This window comes from Pelmatolapia mariae, linkage group LG16_19 (genome assembly GCF_036321145.2).
Source record: "Pelmatolapia mariae isolate MD_Pm_ZW linkage group LG16_19, Pm_UMD_F_2, whole genome shotgun sequence".
Classification (NCBI taxonomy): Eukaryota; Metazoa; Chordata; class Actinopteri; order Cichliformes; family Cichlidae; genus Pelmatolapia; species Pelmatolapia mariae.
The window spans coordinates 10,929,230-10,952,819 of record NC_086241.1 but is presented as its reverse complement, the minus strand read 5'-3'; the positions used below and the strand labels follow the sequence as shown (position 1 = coordinate 10,952,819).

At 39.9% G+C, this 23,590-nt stretch overlaps 3 protein-coding genes across 3 annotated transcripts; all 3 read right to left on the bottom strand.

Annotated features, from left to right (window-relative positions):
* Window positions 1-4,926: 4,926 nt before the first annotated feature.
* LOC134646117 (olfactory receptor 4D1-like) lies at window positions 4,927-5,853 on the bottom strand. Its single transcript, XM_063499822.1, has one exon. It carries the CDS (start codon window positions 5,851-5,853, stop codon window positions 4,927-4,929), a length of 927 nt encoding a protein of 308 aa, XP_063355892.1.
* Window positions 5,854-9,842: 3,989 nt separating this feature from the next.
* On the bottom strand, window positions 9,843-10,769 carry LOC134644220 (putative gustatory receptor clone PTE01). The gene has a single exon (XM_063497032.1). The coding sequence runs from the start codon at window positions 10,767-10,769 to the stop codon at window positions 9,843-9,845; it is 927 nt and encodes a 308-aa protein (XP_063353102.1).
* A 6,476-nt stretch (window positions 10,770-17,245) lies between these two features.
* LOC134644769 (olfactory receptor 11A1-like) lies at window positions 17,246-18,172 on the bottom strand. The gene has a single exon (XM_063497822.1). The coding sequence runs from the start codon at window positions 18,170-18,172 to the stop codon at window positions 17,246-17,248; it is 927 nt and encodes a 308-aa protein (XP_063353892.1).
* Between the last annotated feature and the right edge of the window lie 5,418 nt (window positions 18,173-23,590).

Genomic DNA, 23,590 nt, shown 5'->3' with positions numbered 1-23,590 from the left:
GCTACAGTCTCAAAACAGGCCAGCTCCTGAGAAACAGGCAAGTTCCCTATAAGATTAGCTCCTGGCTTGAGCAGGCGAAAAACTGTTCTTTATATTCATGGGATGAGGATGAGTTGCCCCTGATTTGCTTTCTGTTGAGCAGGCTGTGCTTATTCTTTCAGAGTAGGAGTTTACAGTTTGTGTAGACATAGCACCAGGATCAGAAAGAGTGGGTGAAGGTGGCTGAACACAAAACTGCACTGACAACGGAACTAGAGAGTGAACTGGTGAGTGACCTTGTAACACAACAGGAGACTGAGCTAGAAACTAAGCTAATGACTGAACTGACGGTTAAACTGCAACTTGAGCAGGTAACTAAGCTGCAAGCTGCGCTAAGTGTTGAATTGCAGACTGAGCTACAGGCTGATGGTTTATTCTATCCTGTAGCTGGCTGAGCTACAGGCTGGCCAGCTGGCTGAGTAGCAACACAGATCGGCAGAGGAGCAGACTCAATGAAAATAGTCTTATCACAAATATGTTTTGCCCCTTTTTCACCTCGGCAGGGAGTCTTTGAAAAAAACAGTCTTAGTGAAAACCGTTCCAGGCTGAGCATGAGTAGTTGACAAGCAAAGAAGAGAAGAAATGAAGTGGGTGGGTCAAGGTTGGAGGCAATGGCGTACGTTCCTTTGTTGTTTTCTTTGTCTGTTTCTGACATTTGTTTTAAGTATGCTGCTTTATAAAAAAATATATTATCAAAGCTTTTCAGAACTTTAGAGGAAGATAACTTTTGTGTTGTTTTTAAGGGAAAGTCTAATGTCCCTACATGTTTCTCTAAATGTTTGTTATGTGTTTCAAAATGGAATTTGAATCTACAAACATTTAGTTCTGGAGTGGTAAAATATGAAACATAAACGAATTCCATGTTCATAGAAAAAATTAAAAACAACATTTCTGAAGTTCGAACACAGTGCAAAATTTAAATAAAAAGAGAATACAATCATTTGCAAATCTCATAAACCCATATTTTACTCACAACATAGCCTTTTAGGAAAAAAAGTGATTTTTAATGTGATGGCCGCAATAAGTTGGGGCAAGTCCATTTTTACCATCATGTAGCATCCCTTTTTCTTTTAACAGCAGTCTGTAATCATCTGGGCTGATGAGACTAACTGCTGGATTTTTGGGAGAGGAATGTTGTCCCATCCTTGTCTGATGTAAGATTGAAGCTGCTATACATCCTTGATCTTCCCTGATGAGATGATGAGATGAGATAGCCTTTATTTGTCAGTTGCAGTTGCCCACAACCGAGATGACAGACCTTGCCGACCGTACATACAATACACAAACATCACATTGGGGAGACAGGTCAGGCTAGGTAGCAAGCGGAAAAAAAACGTCGAAATGTGTAACACAAAAGGATAATCCAGAAATGCACAGATATCAACACACCATAACACAATAAAACACAGACAAGCAACATGGGAGAATATTCCAGTGTGTACAGTTGGATCTGGGACCGCTGCAAACTTCGATTGCGCCTCCAGCTGATCCGCTGTCCACATCGGATGGGAGGTAAGCATGGGAGGAGGCGTTGGATTCGGGGGAGGGAGGGTGATATTGAGGGCGTATCAGTATCAGTGTACATGTTTCGTGCGTGTGTGTGTGTGTGTGTGTGTATCCCGTGTTCAGCTGAGAGAAAGTGTCACCAGGGCTAGTTCGATAAGCCAGGTCCGAGCCAGCTCCAATCAGCCAGAACTCTGTTATCGTGGTTCCGAATTGGTAGATGTTATTTAATGTCCTCCATCGAGAGTGTTGCCAGACACACAACGCAACTGACCATCGAGTATCTGGCAGCAAATGTCTTCGCAGGACAATCGGGCTCTCCCAAGCCCAGGAAGGTGTCAATTCCATTACGGGACCAGTTGATCAAATCCATAATTCTTTAGGTTTTAGAGAACAAGACTGAGAAACTCTTTGAGGGTTAGAGTTAGACGAGACTAGACAAAGACATAGAAGCAGCAGCAGGGAAGATAAGGGAGGGAGAGGGTGAAAGATGCGTCCGCCTCCTCTGAGAGCCTAAGAGACATTTCATTGTTCTAAAATCTTTATAAAGCTTTATCATTAATAATGTTAAGCAAGGTGGTCCAAACTGGCTGGGCCTCTCTGGAGGAGCACTGCCATTGGTTCCTGATTAGCTGGATGAAGGCAAGTATAACTGCCAGCTCTGGGATGCAGCAGCCATGTGGCTGCAGCTTGGTCTGATGAGAGAGGAGGATAGGTTGCTGGATGCCATTATGCTGGAGCAGGACTTCCTGGTGAGACAGCAGGGTGGTTATGCTGCCATCAGGTAGCAATGTAGTGCTACTTTAAATTGAGTATCACAGACTCAAAACACAGACTAAAAAGCTGTGGTTAGTTTCCGCCTGAAACAAACCCTAATCCTTGGGAGACATATGCCTAAGTTGAGTAGATTAATATGTGGGGATGCATTAATGACCAGTACATGACATGTAATGTCTGCACTGCGCTAGGTGGCCTCACTCTGTTCTCCCTTTGAGTTGCTGTTCAACTGAATACCTCTGGGGTGGTGGTCCTAAATAAAGAAAACTGGGAGGAAGGTCCAACCCAAAGAACAAAACTGAGAGCAAATCTACACATGTTGGGTAGTTTATCATAAGAGAATTTGCTCCAGTCCCGGGAACGTCAGCACTGCATGTTATCATGTTGTCACAATCTGCCATGGCAAATCGTGAGTAGAGAAGAGGAGGACCCAAATACAGATGACCTGACAAAAAATGAATGACAAAAGACCACATAAATACACACAAGGGTGACGAGGGAAGTGGAAATACACAGGGAACACAGCTAATACAAATGAACATGACACCGCAGGACTCACGGGCAAGACACAACAGCAGGGATAAACAGGGAGACAAATGGGGAGACGAGATGAAACACAAGAAGAGCAACATGGGAACAGAAAAGGGAGACTGAGCACAGAAACACTATGTCAGGGGCTGGGTCTGTGGTCCAGGATTTTGAGTTTATTGTTATATTTGTGATTTCTTAGGTATATTGAAAGGATTTTAGGTTCTTGTAGTATTATCAGGTTGTCTTGAGTTTTAAGTCTAGTTTAGGGTATTCGATGTCAGTGGTTCCAAAATTTTTTTTGCTAGGCCCCCCTTTGTTTTACAAGAAAAATCTTTACGCCTCCCCCAGCACAAACACATCCTCCAACCACACACCCATATTTTTTTTCAAACTCCATTGCAGTTTACTTTACACCTCAAACATTTAGTAAACAATTAAACAAATAAAAGTAAACTTCCTCGTCAAGTCGTCTTTTGGTTCAGGGCATGTTCATGTTTCTGGTTCATGTTTATACTTCATAGCTTCACTCATGTTCCTGCTCCACACCATCTTTATAGTTGTCATAGTCAACTGTAGTTTTCTCCAGTTTAGGTCTTAGTTTAGTTTTGCCCTTGTTACTTCTCGTCTTTGTTTTGTTTCGTGTGTACCAGCCGGAATAAAGGCTAGTTTTTCTTTACACCTTAGTTGTCTCACCTGTGTCCAAATTTGGGTCCGTTCTTTAAACACACCGGCTGCTCCGCCGTGACACACTACTAAGAGGGTGAAGGAACACAGAGAGAGAGGGAACGAGAGGGGACACGAGAGGCAAAGGCATACCCATGGGAGGAGAAATGTAAACACAGAGAACATGATAAACTCATATGGATAGGGAGAGGACCAATCTCACATTTCCTAATAAAAATGGCAAAGGAAGGAATTACCTTCATTATCCCCTACCAGTATAATTTCACAGAACAGGTAACACCTTAAATGAAGCATATATGACAAGACATATTTTTTGACATATTTGTCTTTTGGTGAAAATGCTATTGTCCAGTTCAGTACTTTCTGTGTGAGAGCCAGTCGTAAAATTTGGAGATTAAAAAAGGAAGTGTTTGCTGAACAGTCGGCCCACTGTTTGATGATGTGCTGTCTGCAGGTGGGTCAAATCCTGTCCGTATAGCCAGAATTGAGTGACACAGTGGAGCGGATTTGCCCTCACAGAGTGTGTTGCTTTCTTAGTATCTTAAATTAAAGTAAGTGGCACCCGACCAATACTATACTCTATGTGAGTAGAGAACTATTTTCTTCTCCTGAGTTAACTTAAGTTTTGCAAGAATTGCACCCAGTAGCCCTACGTCTTGTTCCATGGCCTCCCACACTTGAGTTTTTGCTTTAGCTGATTTTATAACTGCACTATGCTTGTCCTACCAGAACTAATCTAAACATAGTGAGCACTAAATTTCACTATATCTCATTCAGGGATTACCATTACTACAGGCAGCAAGCACTTTGGAACTACAGTCACGTGTAGCTGCTGCATTATTGCAGGTGTGGAACTGGCACTAGGCAAAGAAAACCAATTCTTTGATTTTCTTGTTATAATAATAATAATAATAATAATAATAATAATAATAACTGGGGTTCTGTTTGTGTGTGTGTTCATGCATGAGTTAGTCTGTATTTGTGATTGTAGGCCTATGTGTTCCTGTGTTCTATATGGAACTTGATGAAATAGGATGAATATCACATGTCTGTTGTTTGGCCTTTGGAGTAACATTACATCCAGTGAAAAGATCTTGTGTGCATTTGCTGTACGTTGGTAAAAGTTCATGAGCATGATCTGTCTACATATATATGTACTTTATTTTAAATAAATTCATAAAAAGGCACAATTTTAGAGTATTTAATAAATTGCTTTGTTTAGTATCCAGGGAATATTACATGTGGCAAAGTGGCTTTTGCAAAATTATTTTAAAATAAAGAATTGCATTGGTGTGAATTCAAATATGTCTCTGACCCATAATATGACTGCTGAATGTTATTCTCCTACATGGCAGAGATGCCCTAAGACAGCCTCATTTTGAACAAAGACATTTATTTTCTCTCAAACAGAAACCTTTGATATGATTGTCTTATCTTTGGCAAATTAAATCCATACATAAATGGGGTGAGCATTGGTTGAAAAATGAGGACATACATAGGCAAAATTATACGAACTTCATCTGGTACCTGAGAAACTAAAAACCTGAAGTCAATAAAGTAAAAAATGCACCCGACAAAAAGGTTTGACACAGAGATGATGTGAGGGGTGCAAGTAGTCACGGCTTTCTGCTTGTTTTCTTTCGATGTTTTTCGACAAACTGTCAAAATCTTCATGTAAGAGACTAAAATGAAACTGAAGGGTATGAAAAAACTCAGAATGGCAAAGGATATGTTAGAAATAAAGGTTTGGATTGAAACTGAACATGAAAGTCTAATTATTAATTGGTGGTCACAATACACGTTGTGAATAATATTTCCACAAAACTTCAAACTGAAGATGAATGAAAATGAGAAAATAAAACTAAGAAATGAATACACCCACACAAGCAGAATCAACAAAAACACTCTCTCTGTCGTCATAATAACATTATAGCGTAATGGATGACAGATTGAGATATATCTGTCATAGGCCATGGCTGCTAAACTGCAAAATTCAGCAGGTGCACTTGTATACATAAAACACATCTGCAGAAAACACCACGGCACAGTCACCTCATGGCTGTCTGAAAACATTTGTGAGAGTAAAAGAGGATACAGTGATGTGCTGGCTTTTATTTCATTCACACATAAATTGCTAAGTAGTATATACATTGGCTCATGCAGTCTTCTGTCCACACGTATGACCACAATAAGGACTGTGTTGGCCACACATATAGAGATGTAGCAGACCAGTATGATGATGAAATAAAGGTATTTTAACTCTCCAACATTTCCATAAGCAGCCAGGAGAAATGACACAGTCTCACTTGAGTTTTCCATTTTCTCCATAATATCACACAGTGACAAAGATAGATCAGTAATAATGATATATTATATTCATTAGACAGGAATACGAGGACCAGGTATAAACTGCTGAGAAACGTTTCTACTATGATGTTCAAATGCTGTTTTACACACACATGTTACCTGATTATGGCACGTTCCTTCTCAGCAGCTGTTGCACCTGTTGTACAATGTCCACATTAGCAATCAAAAACAAACAACAAGTAGTTTTATATTTTAAAACATTTAAGATTCAATTACACAGACTCTTAGATATTAAGAACACATAACAATAAACTCAGCTGCTTCCCTCCAGGTTGAACAAGACAAAAATAAGCTTCTGCTAATATTTATAGCTGCAACACAGAGGAGGAGGAGGAGGAGGAGGGCCAATCAATGGCATTCTTTTCTATTGACAGTCATGTTTGACTTTTTTGTTTGTTTTAAATAAGGTACACTGTAAAATTATTACATGAACACATCAGTTATTACAAGTCTTTAGTATTGTAGAAGATAACTTTTTTCTTATTATTAAGGGAATTCAAATTTCTCCACAAATGTTTTGAAACAGCCTAAAACTTAATTTAAGCTTAGACATTCAAATTCATTGTCATTTTATGTTGCACTATGATCCACTGAACTCAATTGTCAAATATACAAGTCAACAAAACCTGATGTGCCTGACCTGAACCTGAACAGTGTTCTGTTACTGGATGAATGTGCAAACCACCATTTGTCCATAGGGTGCACATGGGACCAGGATGATTGATTTTGTAATTGTATCATCAGTTCTGTATGTTCTGTACACTTGAGTGAAGATTGGCACTAAGCTATCAACTGATTACCATCTGGTGGTGAGTTGGATCAGGTGGCGGGGGGAGGATGCTGGACAGACCAGGCACACCCAAGTGTATAGTAAGGGTGCGCTGGGAATTCCTAGCAGAGGCCCAGTCAGCGAGATCCTAGAATCTCACTTCTGGCAGACTTTGATAGCATTCCTAGGGACGCGTCCCGCATGGTGTTATGTCCCGGCCTAGGAGTAACCGGGACCCAACATGAAGGTGCAACTCCCCGCTCCAACCACTCCTGAGAAAGGTCAGCAAAAGGCGCATGAAGGTGCTAGCAGCAATTTATTTACTCCGGACATGAGCCGTGTCCAAAATAACAAAGAGAAAGATTTCTATTGTTCCTTAAGCTTTCCTTTTAAAACAAATGCAAACAAAAGACAATTTTCTAACCTACACTCCCTTGTCAAAAACATGAGAAAAAGGGTTCAACAAAAAAAGGGCTTCTCACTCCTACCAAATCTGCTGCAGTGCTCAGTGAATACACAATTACAAGCAATGTTTAAACAACTATTTACAAAGGCGCTCTTATCTCACACAAGATATCTCAATTACTGACAGCTCACACGCTGCAAATTTTGACCTGATTTTTCTTCCTTTCAACTGATTGGTCAATGTCATGTCAATCACAAATGTAACAATCCAATCAGCGAACAGATGTGTTTGGCTGTTGAAGGAGTGCTAAATTTGTGATTGACATGACATTGACCAATCAACTGAAAGGAAGAAAAATCGGGTCAAAATTTGTACTTGTAAGTTGAAATCCACACACAGCCAAGGAACCTGAGCGCAGAGTTTTTTTTTTATTTTTTCTTTGTATCTGTAACCAGACCTTAGCAAAAAATATTGTAACTCATGTAAATATTTTTTTACAAACACAAATCTTTTTTACACACATGCAAATTCTCATCTGTAGATGTACATACCATTCATTCATTCTAAAACCTTTATCACCAAAGGTATCATTACACCTTTCATCATTAATAATAACATTCCTGATGAGTTCCACAATTTCATAAACATTAGTGCCCCCTTAGAGATGCAGACTTTTGAACTTGGTGAATAAACTGAGCACTTATAAAAAACTTAAAAACAACTGAAGGAACGGATGGTCTGCTCTTTAGTATAGAAGATTGTCTGGACTGGTTGTGGACGGAGTTACCTTCATTATCCCCTACCACTATAATTTCACTGAACAGGTAACACCATGAATGAAGCATATATGACAAGACATATTTTTTGACATATTTTTCTTTTGCTATTGTCCAGTTCAGTACGTTCTGTATGAGAGCCACTCGTAAAATTTGGAAATTAAAAAAAGGAAGTGTTTGCTAAACAGTAGGTCCACTGTTTGATGATGTGCTGTCTGCAGGTGGGTCAAATCCTGTCCGCATAACCAGAATTGAGTGACACAGTGGAGCAGATTTGCCCTCAAGTCAGTACATCCATTCCACTGTATCACAGTGCCTGTTGCTATCTTGGTATCTTAAATTAAAGTAAGTGGCACCCGACCAGCAATATACTCTATGTGTGTAGAGGACTTTTTTCTTCTCCTGAGTCAACTTAAGTTTTGCCAGAATGACACCCAGTAGGCCCTACGTCTTGTTCCATGGCCTCCCACACCTGAGATTTTCCTTTTTCGGTAAAAGGACTAGATGTTAAAATCCCTGACAATGCATTGCTTTAAATGGAGAAAATCTTGGGGGATGGCTGTTATGAGGAAAAGCAGCCCAGAAACTTTACCAGCGGCACACATCGTTGTGTGCCTCAACTTTCGTTCTTTTACCCAAGCTAATCTGCCATTTTTCCTTGGTTAGGTTTAGGGATTAGAGATCTGATCTACATTATCATATTAAAATTTGGAGCACATCGTCAGTAGTGGACCTTGGGTTCATGTTTCAGTGGTTTTCCGGCCATTATCACTAGACACAATCATCCAAGGAGGCCCTGCCAGGGTTGATCAGGCCCCAGAGTGTGTCACTGGTTTATGTTAAAATTGTTATTTCTCTTCTTCTTTCTGCTGTTTAGTTTTCTACAGTTTATTCTATCTATTCACTGCAACTGAGAAATACTTACCTCTTTAACATTCATGGAGCCTCATTTCTTCAAAGGGACAGAAAAGGTGAGAGAGAGAAGTAAGACAAGTAAGTAAGATAAGATAGGAGAGAGCAGAGAGGAGGGCTGGAAGGGGAGCGCCCGATCTGGCTTCCCACACCTCCCCGCCGGATCAGGCTGTATGCTCTTCCTCCCCACTGCCTCCCAGAAAAGGGAACAAGAGCAGAGGGGAGAAGAGCGGAACATAATCTTTAGCTGATTTTATAACTGCATTATACTTGTCCTACTAGACCTAATCTAAATATATAGTGAAATTTAGTGCCCACTATCTCATTCAGGGATTACCATTACTACAGGCAGCAACCACTTTGGAATTACAGCAACACACCTGCAATAATGTGGCACCTGCACGAGGAGGCAGTGCCACTTACTTTAATTTAAAATACCAAGATAGCAACAGACTCTGTTATACAGTGGAATGGATCTACTGACTTGAGGGCAAATCCGCTCCACTGTCTCACCCAATTCTGGAATTGGCACTAGGCAAAGAAACCCGGTTCCTTGATTTTCTTATAACAAAATAACTGGAGTTCTGTTTCTGTGTGTGTTCATGCATGAGTTAGTCTGCATTTGTGAATGTGTTCCTGTGTTCTATGTGGAACTTCATGAAAAGGGATTGAATATCACAATTCTGTAGTTTGGCCTTTGGAGTAACATTGCATCCAGTGAAAAAATCTTGTGTGCATTTGCTGTACGTTGGTATAAGTTCATGAGCATGATCTGTCTGGATATATATTCCCTCTCTCACTGTTCTGGGGTGACGATGTTAAGGACAGTGTAAGAACCAAAATTTGGTTTCCTGTTTAAGAGCAATACAATACTATACAGGGCTACACTGTGACATGAGCCTGTTAGTTTATTTTAAATAAATTCAAAAAAAGACACAATTTTGGAGTGTTTAATAAATTGCTTTGTTTAGAATTAGGAAAATTACATGTTGCCAGGTAGTTCTTTGCAAAGTTATTTAAAAAAAGTGAATTGCATGGTTATTTTGTGAATTTAAGTAAATCTGCTGAACAAAGACTTTTATTTTCTCTCAAACAGAAACCTTTGATATGATTGCCTTATCTTTGGCAAATTAAATCCATACATAAATGGAGTGAGCATTGGTTGAAAAATGAGGACATACATAGGCAAAATTATATGAACTTCATCTAATACCTGAGAAACTACAAACCTGAAGTCAATAAAGTAAAATATATACCCGACAAACAGGTTTGACACAGAGATGATCTGAGGAGTGCAAGTAGTCACAGCTTTCTGCTTGTTTTCTTTCGATGTTTTTCGACAGACTGTCAAAATCTTCATGTAGGAGACTAAAATGAAACTGAAGGGTATGAAAACACTCACAGTTGCGAAGGATATATCAGAAATAAAGCTTTGGATTGAAACTGAACACGAAAGTCTAATTATTAATTGGTGGTCACAATATGTGTTGTGAATAATATTTTCACAAAACTTCAAACTGAAGATGAATGAATATGAGAAAATAAAACTAAGAAATGAATACACCCACACAAGCAGAATCAACAAAAACACTCTCTCTGTCGTCATAATAACATTATAGCGTAATGGATGACAGATTGAGATATATCTGTCATAGGCCATGGCTGCTAAACTACAAAGCTCAACAGAAGCACTTGTGTACAAACAACACATCTGCAGAAAACACCACGGCACAGTCACCTCGTGGCTGTCTGAACACATCTGTGAGAGCAAAAGAGGATACAGTGATGTGCTGGCATTTATTTCATTCACACATAAATTACAAAGCAGTATGTACATTGGCTCATGCAGTCTTCTGTCCACACGTATGACCAAAATAAGGACTGTGTTGGCCACACATATAGAGATGTACCAGACCAATATTATAACAAAATACAGGTATTTTAACTCCCCAACATTTCCAAAAGCAGACAGCACAAATGACACAATCTCACTTGAGTTTTCCATTTTCTCCATAATATCCCACGGTGACAAAGATAGATCAGCAATAATGATATATTACATTCGTTAGACAGCAATACAACGACCAGGTATAAACTGCTGAGAAACGTTTCTACTATGATGTTCAAATGCTGTTTGACACACACATGTTACCTGATTATGGCACGTTCCTTCTGAGCAGCTGTTGCACCTGTTGTACAATGTCTACATTAGCAATCAAAACCAAACAGCAAGTAGTTTTATATTTTAAAATATTTAAGATTCAATTACAAAGATTCTTACATATTAAGAACACATAACAATAAACTCTGCTGCTTCCCTCCAGATTGAACAAGACAAAAATAAGCTACTGCTAATATTTATAGCTGCAACACAGAGGAGGTTGCTGAGGTTCAATTCTCAACCTCACCGATCCTTTAATAATGCAGCTGGAGAAGAAGAGTCAGATGAGGCTGAAGTATCCTTTCATCAAAGCTTTATTACCAATGCGCATTGGGAGATCACACTACATGCAGCCACAGCAGTGGATCTGAGGAGCAATTCCTCAGTCTGTTTATTATAAAGGCTCTGAGCGCTTCCTTAAGGGACTGCCCCTATAGTTATCTAGTAGTCACACAAGCATCTTGCAACCTTTAGCTTACATGCTTAGTCACAGGGGCTACAGGTGAGCCCACCCTCATGCTCGCTACAGTCAGCAAAACAAGTCATAAAAAGAATACATGTTTTTTCCTTATCAAGCACACCCAAGGACACCCCCCCAAATGTTCACATAGAAGGGTACACTCCCCAACTGTTCCTTTGTAGTTTCCTGCTTTTCTATTCTTCTTTACAACCTACTCCTTATCTCTGGACGTCATAGGGGAACTGGAACATGCCCTCTGCTCTAAAACTTTCTCACAATCCGCCTTTCGATCTCTGCTAAGAGATCACACTATTCAGCTGGTGTTTCCCTTCCAAGTCGTCTTGGTCCACTGCAAACAAAGGCATTATCACCCCCTTTTTTTTCTATGGTTGGGATACGAACGAAAAGCTGATTTCCCCCACAGTAGTAATAGAGCCAACAAAACCAAATCATTTAAGCTGAGATCCTGACACCACCAAAGTGGAACCCTTCTGCACTTGAATCTGCCAAGAAATTCTATCCAAAAAAATGATGAACATAAACAATAGCAATGGAGAGCCCTGGTGAAGTCCCACCAGGAACAAGTCACACTTCTTGCGAGCAATGTTTTTGTGGCTAGTGCTAAGTGCATCAAATGGCTAGTAGCAATGGCACTAACACCTCACATCCACCTCTGGTTTGGGTATTTTTGTAACAACAGGAAACAACTACCTTGCAGCTACAGATGTGTGGAGCTGCCTCAAAAATGGAGTTGAAAAACATAGTAAATTCAGATTTGATCTTCCCAGCATCTTCCTGGAAGAAAAAATAGACTGTCTTCCTCCCTCAGAATGCTTGTTGACATTCTGCTAGATTTGGGAATTTGCCAAACAACAACAACAACTACTCCTTTGAAGATTCATGGTTTGGTAGGACCCCACCCTCAGACCACATAACAGCTCTGATAGTAGAAAAAGAACTAAGGGTGCACCCAGTAAATTATCTTTTCCATTTTTTCTCTCTACTTCTCCAAGAAAAAGTGAGCTTGAGTTGCTCTTCTGACTCTTGACTTGAGACTTTGGATCACTGACACCATACTGTATGGAGACTCAGAGACACTTAATACAGATTTTATATGTGTGATTGTTTAGGTTATTGGGCTAGTGGACAAATATTTAGACTATTTATTTGCCCATGAGTAAGTTTGCTAATAATGATGGAGCTAATAGAAGAGGTCAACAGAAAAAAATAATAGCGCTGTTTCAACAGCACCCTCTTTCAACCACAAGCAAATGCACCCTCCTCAGAGTGCGCCCAAATGCTTTTTGATGGAGCTGCAGAAGCTGGTGATAGCCTAGCATACTCAGGCGGATGGTAGACACGTACATGCTCATGCAAGTTAGTCGTGTTTGAGTACTTTGCTCGCACTATACATCTGCACAAGCACACCGCTTTGGTTACATGCCTATGTTTACCTCTTACATCTGGTTTAAAGCCAAAGAAATCCCAAATTGGCGACTTTATAAATTTTTTTAGTGCTGTCAGCGTTAACGTGCCATCATCACAACTAATGCGATTCACAATTAACCCCATCTGGAGCGCAGACTGACTCAAAATTCATTGAGTCAGTCATTCATTCAATCATTCTGCGCTCCAGATGGGTAGAGCGCATTAAAACTTTTAATCTCTTTAATCTTGATAACAGCTTTAAAGCCGCATTAACACATTAACCCTGACAGCCCTCATTTTTTGGGGAAATTAGTTTCACCATGTTTGGACTTCTTCTGTGTTGTAAACGCGCAAATCAGTCTGTGAATGATTACATTGCTCCATCCATCAAAAAGTTTTCGCATGCGCGAATATATCGCCCATTGTCGATTATTGGACTGACGATTTTAATGTCAGTTGGGAATTTTTTACATATCACCCAACTAGGGCTGTTCGATATAACAATATATATGGGATGATGATATGAAAAAGTCTATCGATTTATATTGTGCTATCATTTGTTTCGTGGTGTAGCAAAATAAACTGTTTACGGCAATATTTTTTCATCATTTTGACGATCACTGTAGTGGCTATATTAATTTCTTAAAATTCTCTCTTTCTCTTCTATTTAAAATAACCACACTATGGATGGACAGGTGACTGTTTTTTATGCGTTGTGGCAACAACGACGGTAAACCCAGTGTATGGCTCTGCCAGACCAGCCAAAAGAAAATTGAGGACCTTTTTCTAAACGAGGGACTTCCTCTGTAGCATGGACATGGTTTGGTTATGAAAAGTCTTACAAGGAGCAGAAAACTGGACTATGCAAATTATGCAGGAAACCAGTCCCCACCTCAGACCCTATCACCTACGCAAGAATCATGTGAAAGCGTATGGAGAGAGTTTACGTATGAGAAGCAAAAAAGATTGCTCAAAATAAACCTTAGACTCAAACGTTAGAACAGGCTTTTCCCTGCAGCACACCTTGTAATAAATACTCACAATGAAAACTGATGTCTAAAAATGTATAGTTTCATGCATCGGTCAAAACACTCGACTCCAGGTACATGACGCCCAGCTGGAAACACTTCACGCAAGTCAAGTTGCCTGAGAGTCACAGAATTTACAGTCAAAGCCAATAAAAGTCTCTGTTTTACAAATAATTATGTCATTAAGACGTATTCCTTCTCAGCAGGTGTGACTCCTGTGACAAAATGTTCACATTAGCAGTGAAACAATAAACAGTAACGATTTTTATATAAGGTTCAAGATTCAAGCCGAGAAATTAATTTGAACTGAAGAACAAATGACATTATAACATAACATTATGCTCATTATACTCCCTCCCAACTCAATGAGACAAAACCCTCTGCAAACTTTTATAGCTGCAGCAAAGAGCAGAAGGAATGGAGTGGGTGGGTCAAGGTTGGAGAAAATAGCATACGTTCCTTTTATTTTCTTGTCTGTTTCTGACATTTGTTTTGAGTATGCTGCTTTTTAAAATTACAACATCAACACAGTTTTCATCAGTTACCATAGGTTTCCAAAACGGTAGAGGAAGACAACTTTTGTGTGGTTCTTAAGGGAAAGTCAAATGTCTCTACATGTTTCTCTAAATCTTTGTCATGTGGTTCAAAATGGAATTTGAATCTACAGGTACTTAGTTGTAGAGTGGTGAAATGTCAAACATAGCTGCATTTGATCTTCATATATTCTATAAAAAAAATACGTTTTTGAAGTTTGAACAGTGCAAAATTTAAATAAAAAAGAATGTAGTCATTTGCAAATCTCATAAACCCATATGTCATTCACAATAGAACACACCCTTTTAGGAAAAAAAGGGTCATTTGGAATCAATCCAGGGGGTTGATGTTGACATTGTGGAGGCCTATAAATACATTGGAGTACACATACACAGCCCAGATGCATGTCTACTTTCTAAGGCGACTGAGGTCTTTCAACATTTGTCAGACAATGCTCAGGATTTTTTACGAGTCTGCTGTGGCCAGTGCCATCCTTTATGCTATTGCATGTTGGGCAGCAGGTTGAGGGTCGCAGATGCCAACAGGCTCAATAAACTGATCCACAAGGCCAGTAATGCTGTGGGGACGGAGCTTAACTCCCTTAGGGTGCTGTCCGAGAGGTGGATGTTGTCCACTAAAAAAGCACAATGGTGGATAATACCTCCAACCCACTCCATGACATGCTGGCTAGTCACAGGAGCACGTTCAGCATTGACTGAGATTACCAAAAAGCACCAGTGAACCAGTGAATAACACAGGAAATCTCAAAGACTGGATTTTCTCTCTGAGTACTGGTGAGTGTAGCATCTTCTCTGAACTTCTACCTGACGATTGATGCTATTTTAATTCCCTGCGGATGGAGCGCCAAGGAGGAATATAGTGAGGCTGCGCTGGGAACACCCGGCAGAAGCACCTGTCCGTGACATCTTCGACTCCCACCTCCAGCAGAACTTCAACAGTTTTCCAAGGAAAGCTGACGACATTGAGTCAGAGTGGACCATATTCTACCTATTCAAAGTTGAAGTAGCTGCACAAAATTGTGGCCGCAAGGTAGTTTCTGTCTGTAGTGGTGGTAATCTCCGAACCAGATGGTGGACACTGAATTGAGTCTGTTAGACTCCTGAGGCAGCTGACAGTTTCTGGCAGGCCAAGCAGTGTGCAGTTCTAACATGAGCTAAATCAAAAATGTAGGAGTGGAAGGAGTTTTGTGAGGCCATGGGAGAAGACTTTTGGTCCAACTGGGCTCGAATTAATATTCCACACCTCCATTGTTGAGGTTGCAGCTTCCATCTGTGGCTGTAAGGTGGTTGCTGGTTGGTGTCTGTTGTGCTATAAACAGCTCATGCTATTGTGTCAGCTTGACACAATCTCACATTTCCTAATAAAAATGGCAACAAAATGAATTACCTTCATTATCCCCTACCAGTAAAATTTCATTGAACAGGTAACACCATGAACGAGCATATATGACAAGATATATTTTTTGACATATTTTTCTTTTGGGGAAAATGCTATTGTCCAGTTCAGTATTTTCTGTGTGAGAGCCAGTCGTAAAATTTGGAGATTAAAAAAAGGAAGTGTTTGCTGAACAGTCCACTGTTTGATGATGTGCTGTCTGCAGGTGGGTCAAATCCTGTCCGTATAGCTAGAATTGAGTGACACAGTGGAGCAGATTTGCCCTCAAGTCAGTAGATCCATTCCACTGTATCACAGAGTTTGTTGCTATCTTGGTATCTTAATTTAAAGTAAGTGGCACCCGACCAGCACTATACTTTATGTGAGTAGAGGACTGTTTTCTTCTCCTGAGTCAACTTAAGTTTTGCCAAAATGACACCCAGTAGGCCCTACGTCTTGTTCCATGGCCTCCCACACCTGAGTTTCTGCTATAACTGCACTATGCTTGTCCTACCAACACTACTCTAAACATATAGTGTAGCTGTACTACAGCTTCATGCAGCTGCCTCTTTATTGCAGGTGTGCAATAATACAGTCTATTTGGACTCAACAGCCTCAGCCTCCCTTGGAATAATGTCAGATTTCCTCTATGGTACCTCCTGTCAGTGGTGGTCCTCAGGTGCTAAGGCCTGTCAATTAGGGGCTCTCTTTCAGCCATTTTTCCCAGGACTGGCACTAGGCAAAGTAAACTGGTTCCTTGATTTTCTTATAACAAAATAACTGGGGTCCTGTTTGTGTGTGTGTGTTCATGCATGACTTAGTCTGTATTATGATTGTAGGCCTATGTGTTCCTGTGTTCTGTGTGGGACTTCATGAAAAGGGTTTGAATATCACATCTCTCTTCTTTGGGCTTTGGAGTAACATTGCATCCAGTGAAAAGATCTTGTGTGCATTTGCTGTACGTTGGTATAAGTTCATGAGCAATGATCATAACTCAGTGCTCTGTGGTGGCTGTAGCTCAGGAGGTAGTGCAGATCATTTAGTAAATGGAAGGTTGGTGTTTTAATCCCTGACTGGTCAAATAATCAGATGAGTATTTTATACTATAACTAACATGAGTCAAGTTAACTGGAGCAGAGGAACACTTAAAAATATAAAACAACAATTTTAAGGAGAGTATAACAACCAAAAATGTTGTTTCCTACCTAACCGCAATAAAACACTAGAGAGGGTTACATGGTGATATGAGCCTGATAGTTTATTTTAATAAATTCATTTAAAGACATATATTTGGAGTATTTAATTAGTTTCTTTGTTTAGAGTTCAGAGAATATTACATGTTGCAAAGTAGCTTTTGCCAGATTATTTTAAAAAGAAAGAATTGCATGGGTCTTTTGGAGTTTCAAATATATCTCTGAACCATAATATGATTGATGAATGTTATTCTCCTACAGAGCAAAGATGCTCTAAGATATTTATTTTCTCTTAAACAGAGACCTTTGATATGATTGTCTTATCTTTGGTAAATTAAATCCATACATAAATGGGGTGAGCATAGGTTGAAAAATGAGGAGATACATAGACAAAATTACACGAACTTCATCTGGTACCTGAGAAACTATAAACTTGAAGTCAATATAGTAAAAAGTACACCCGACAAACAGATTTGACACAGAGACGATCTGAGGGGTGCAGGTAGTCACGGCTTTCTGCTTGTTTTCTTTTGATGTTTTTCGACAAACTGTCAAAATCTTCATGTAAGAGACTGAAATGAGACTAAAGGGAATGAAAACACTCAATAAGAGAAAGGATATGTTAGAAATAAAGCTTTGGATTGGAACAGAACATGAAAGTCTAATCATTAATTGGTGGTCACAATACGCGTTGTGAATAATATTTCCACAAAACTTCAAACTGAAGATGAACGAATATGAGAAAATAAAACTAAGAAATGAATACACCCACACAAGCAGAATCAACAAAAACACTCTCTCTGTGTTCATAATGATATTATAGCTAAATGGATGACAGATTGAGATATATCTGTCATAGGCCATGGCTGCTAAACTACAAAATTCAGCAGGTGCAGATGTGTACATACAACACATCTGCAGAAAACACCACGGCACAGTCACCTCGTGGCTGTCTGAAAACATCTGTGAGAGCAAAAGAGGATACAGTGATGTGCTGGCATTTATTTCGTTCACACATAAATTACAAAGCAGTATATACATTGGCTCATGCAGTCTTCTGTCCACACGTATGACCACAATAAGGACTGTGTTGGCCACACATATAGAGAGGTACCAGACCAGTATTATGATGAAATAAAGGTATTTTAACTCTCCAATATTTCCATAAGCAGCCAGCACAAATGACACAGTCTCACTTGAGTTTCCCATTTTCTCCATAATATGTCACAGTGGATAAGATAGATCAGTAATAATGATATATTATATTCATTAGACAGGAATACGAGGACCAGGTATAAACTGCTGACCAACGTTTCTATTATAATGTTCAAATGCTGTTTTACACACACGTTACCTGATTATGGCACGTTCTTTCTCAGCAGCTGTTGCACCTGTTGTACAATGTCCACATTAGCAATCAAAAACAAACAGCAAGTAGTTTTATACTTTAAAACATTTAAGATTCAGTTACACAGATTTTTAGATAGTAAGAACACATAACATTAAACTCAGCTGCTTCCCTGCAGGTTGAACAAGACAAAAATAAGCTTCTGCTAATATTTATAGCTGCAACACAGAGGAGGAGGAGGAGGAGGGCCAATCAATGGCATTTTTTTCTATTTACAGTCATGTCTGACTTTTTTGTTTGTTTTAAATAAGGTACACTGTAAAATTATTACATCAACACATCAGTTATTACAAGTCTTTAGTACTGTAGAGGAAGAAGATAACTTTTTCTTAGTCTTAAGGGAAATCAAAGTTTCTCCATCAATGTTTTCAAATGCAAATAGAAATTGTACATTTCTACAAATTATGCATAATTTTAACAAACAACAAAGTTATATGGTACTATTTACCTAAAAATGCAGCCACGGCCTCATGCATTTTTTATATAACCATTTAAAACTATTTACACAACAATCAGGTATGCTGCATCAAATAGGAAGGCACACAAACGATTTGTGCCACTCCAAAAAATTGTTTCTTTAAATTGTATGACAGAGGACAACAACACAGGCCTAAACCCTGCAGGTCTGACAGCAGGAGGTGTATCAGTCCTGTTTTCCATGTGGAGACAGCATTTACACTGGAATCTGCTTTTGGCAGCTTTTTTGGAGCAACTATGACATTCATCAGTATAGCTGACACACAAAACAGAACAATGACTACACTACACACTAACTATAGCCTCCAAACACACTAAACATCACTAATCTCTCGAATCCGAAAACTCTCTAGAGAGAGTTTCGCAGAGAGAGCAAGCGAGCGAAAGAAAGAGAGAGAGCTCTCTCTCTTTCTTTCGCTCGCTTGCTCTCTCTCACCGGTGTTGCTCCTAAAACTTCCCTCTCTTTCCAAACAACCAAATGCCAGATGTTGCCATATTCTTTATTTGATTGGTTGACATGGTACACGTTAACACCATCAGGGAAGGGAAGAGGTGTTTTTTCTTTTTCTTTTTTCACTGACAAGAAGAGAGTGTTTGCTAGCGGTATCTGTAGAAAATGCTGTTTTTACCATTTCTTCCCGCTGTAAACACCACAGTTTTATGCAGAAAAAAACACGGTGTGTATTTTTTTTATCATAACTCTGGTTTTACGTGGCCTATCAACACAGTTTAAAAACTGGTATATAGCTTGAAATCCTTTTGTCTTTTTTTTTTTTTTTTGTTGTTATTATTTATTTTATTTTCAGTAGTTACAGATGAGACAGACATGATTGGGGGATAGGAAAGGGAGAAAGACTGAAAGAAAAAAAATCCTAGTATTTTATTTGTATATTATTTACTTATTAACTTGCTGTGGCCTTAGTCACACAAACATACAGACCAATCAGTGAACCCCTGGTAAACACCATACATGAGGTAGAAATATGCATTTGTAATACGAGCTAGTGAGGGTGGAGAAGCTAGCAATGTTAGCTATTAGCACTAGCAATTACCAGATTAGCTTAGAAAGACACATAGCACATTTATTTGGCAGAACTTAACAAAGACTTCATGGTACCAGGTCTTCATTGCACTGTATTAACTTTTCACACATGACAGTAGGGTGTAGATAACAACCTGCACCAACGTTTTACAAAATAGATCCAGAGAAGTACACACTTGCACCACCTTGCAGTGTCATTCATTACTGCATCCATATTCATATCCATAGAGTCCAGCTGTTACATATTCTCTGACCACTTGTAAGTGGTAGTTGGAGGTTGGTGAAATTTGCTGGGTGCAATTGATTGCAAAAAGTGATAACTTTCTTGTGATTGTTTGTTTGCTAGCATGTTTCTGCAGTGGCCCATTGTTTGTATCAATCTACTTGCAAATGCTCACCGACTGGTCACCAAACTGCAGTGAAACTAAAATATTCGATACAAGAAAAAAGAAAAAGAAAAAAAAGAAATCCTTTTGTCACGTGATTTTGACGCGCCAGCGTGTCCGTCGACCCCAGAGGGTTAAGTAGTCCAAAACTTAACTTAAGCTTACACATTCAAATCTAGTTGTCATTTATGTTGTACTATGACCAAATTAACTCAATTGTCAAATATACAAGTCAACAAAACCATATAATTTAAGTTGAGATCCTGACACTACCAAAGTTGAAGCCTCCTGCACTTGAATTTGCCAAGAAATTCTATCCATAAAAACGATGAACATAAACAATAGCAATGGAGAGCCCTGGTGAAGTCCCACCAGGAACAAGTCACACATCTTGCGATCAGTGTTGCTGTGGCTAGTGCTAAGTGCATCAAATGGCTAGTAGCAATGGGACTGACACCTCATGTCCACCTCTGGTTTGGGTATTTCTGTAACAACAGGCAACAGCTACCTTGCGACTAAAGATGTGTGTAGCTCCCTCAACAATGGAGGTGAGAAACATAGTCAATTCAGATTTGATCTTCCCAGCCTCTTCCAGGAGGAAAAATGAGACTACCTTGCTCCCTCGGAATGCTTATCGACATTTTGCTAGATTTGGGAATTGAAGATCTCACAGGCTGGTGCCTTTGCCAGACACTCCCAGTGCACCCTCACTATACATCTGCACTGCAGTCATCTTTTGAACATCTTTGAATTTAGTTTAGCCAAAATGCTGGACAATTCCGGTGCTATCGAATACAGTGATTTGTGCCAACCCAGGTGTATAATTTTGCAGGATTAAATTGGAAAAAGAAAATCCAGAGATACGGAGATTGTGGATTTGTACCTTGCCAAGGTGGGGTCATTTTTTGCCCTAGTCGGGGAGAGCAAAACATGACTATCATCGAAGTACATTTATGCTTAGAGTAGATATTTGATCAAAGTTTCAATTAATTTGTCATTTTTGATTAAGGTGTTGCTGTGTGTGTCTGTTTTATGACATTTTCAAAAATTATGATAAATGTTCAAATTGTAAAAATCCTTAAGCGAGCCAAAATGTTGTCAACATGTATTCAAAAAAACATTTAAACCGAAGGCATCAATATTCCCTTCCGTTAATCACTACCTTGTACCTGATGGGACATTTCATTGTTCTAAAATCTTTATAAAGCTTTATCATTAATAATGTTAAGTATGGCGATCCTAGACTGGCTGGGCCTCTCTGGAGCAACACTGCCATTGGATCCTGGTTAGCTGGATGAAGGCAAGCATAACCTTCAGCTCTGGGATGCAACAGCTAGGTGGCTGGAGCTTGGTCTGATGAGAGAGGAGGATCGATTGCTGGATGCCATTGTGCTGGAGCATTTGTTGGCAGGACTTCCTGGTGAGACAGCAGAGTGTTTATGCTGCCATCGGGTAGCAATATAATGCTACTTTAAATTAAGTATAAGGGCAAAACACAGACTAAAAGCTGTGGTTAGTTTCAGCTTGATGCAGACCTTAATTCTAGGGAGACACATGCCTAGGTTGAGTAGATTAATGAAGCATGTGTGGGGATGCATTCATGATCAGTACATGACATATAGTGTCTGTGCTGCGGTAGGTGGCCTCACTCTGTTCTTCCTTGAGTTGCTGTTTAGCAAGAAGTCGCTGAGTTGTTGGACCTAATTAAAGAAAACTGGGAGGAAGGTCCAACCCAGAGGAAGAACGAAATTCAATACATTCTGGACCTGAGAGTAAAGCTACACATGTTGGGTAGTTTATCATAAGAGACTTTGCTCCAGACCCAGGAACGTCAGCACTGCATGTTGTCACAATCTGCAATTTCAGTTCGTGTGGAGAGAGGAGGAGGAACCAAATGCAGACACTTCAGTCATGGGTGAAGCGGAATAGAAGGTGATCTTTTTATTACAGTCTGATAATCGACATAAAAACCAAAAAGGCAGGAACTAACTAAGACAAAACAAAAAAACTAGGTACTAAACTAAACATGCGAATCCTGGAAAAAACAAACATGGAAAAGTGAAGACCTAGAAACATAGAGGCTTGGAAACATGGTGTGAACACAACAGACGACCTGACAAAGAATAAATGACAACAGACCACATAAGTACACACGAGGGTGATGAGAGAAGGGGGAACACATGGGAAACACAGCTGATACAAATGAACATGACACCAAAGGGGAAGCAGAACTAAAAACACTGAACATGAAACACGAGACTGTCAAAATAAAACAGGAAGCACAGACACTGACCTAGGACTCACTAGCAAGATACAACAGCAGGAATAATCAGGGAGGCAAACGGGGAGACGAAATGAAACACAAGAAGAGCAATATGGGAACAGCTAAGGGAGACTGAGGACAGAGACATTACAAAGAGGGTGAAGGAACACGGAAAGAGAGGGAGCGAAAGAGCACACGAGGCAGATGCGTACCCATGGGAGGACAAATGTAAACAGAGAGGACACAATAAACTCACATAGGCGTGGAATGGAGGGGGGGGGGGTCCAGTTTTAACCAAGAAAATGCTTGTTTTACTCCCTTCATCTAGCTCAAAGCTACTTGCTGTTCTGTACTTTCGGTTGAAGAGAGGAGCTGAACTGTCAGCTGATCACCGCCCGGTGGCGAGAAAGATCAGGTGATGGGAGAGGATGCTGGAAAGACCTGGTGCACCTCAACATATAGTGAGGTTGCGCTGGGAACACCTGGCAGAAGCACCAGTCCGTGACATCTTCGTTTTCCAACTCCAGCAGAACTTCAACAGTTTTCCAAGGAAAGCTGAGGACATTGAGTCACAGTGGACCATCTTCTACTCATACAGTGTTGCAGTAGCTGCAGAAAATTGTAGCTGCAAGGAAGTAGCTGCACAGTAGCTGGTAGTCTCCGAACCAGATGGTGGACACTGAATTGAGCCTGTTAGACTCCTGAGGCAGCTCAAAGTTTCTGGCAGGCCAAGCAGTGTGCAGTTCTAACATGAGCTAAATCAAAAACATAGGGCTGGGAGGAGTTTGGTGAGGCCATGCAAGAAGACTTTGGTTTCAATTGGGCTCAAATTAATATTCCACACCTCCATTGTTGAGGCTGCAGCTTCCATCTGTGGCTGTAAGGTTGTTGCTGGTTGGTGTCTGTTGTACTATAAACAGCTCATGCTATTGTGTCAGCTCGACACAATCTCACATTTCCTAAAATGGCAAAATAAGGAATTACCTTCATTATCCCCTACCAGTTATAACGTTGGGTTGTATTCAGTGGTTGAGAGGAGTCGGTAAAAACA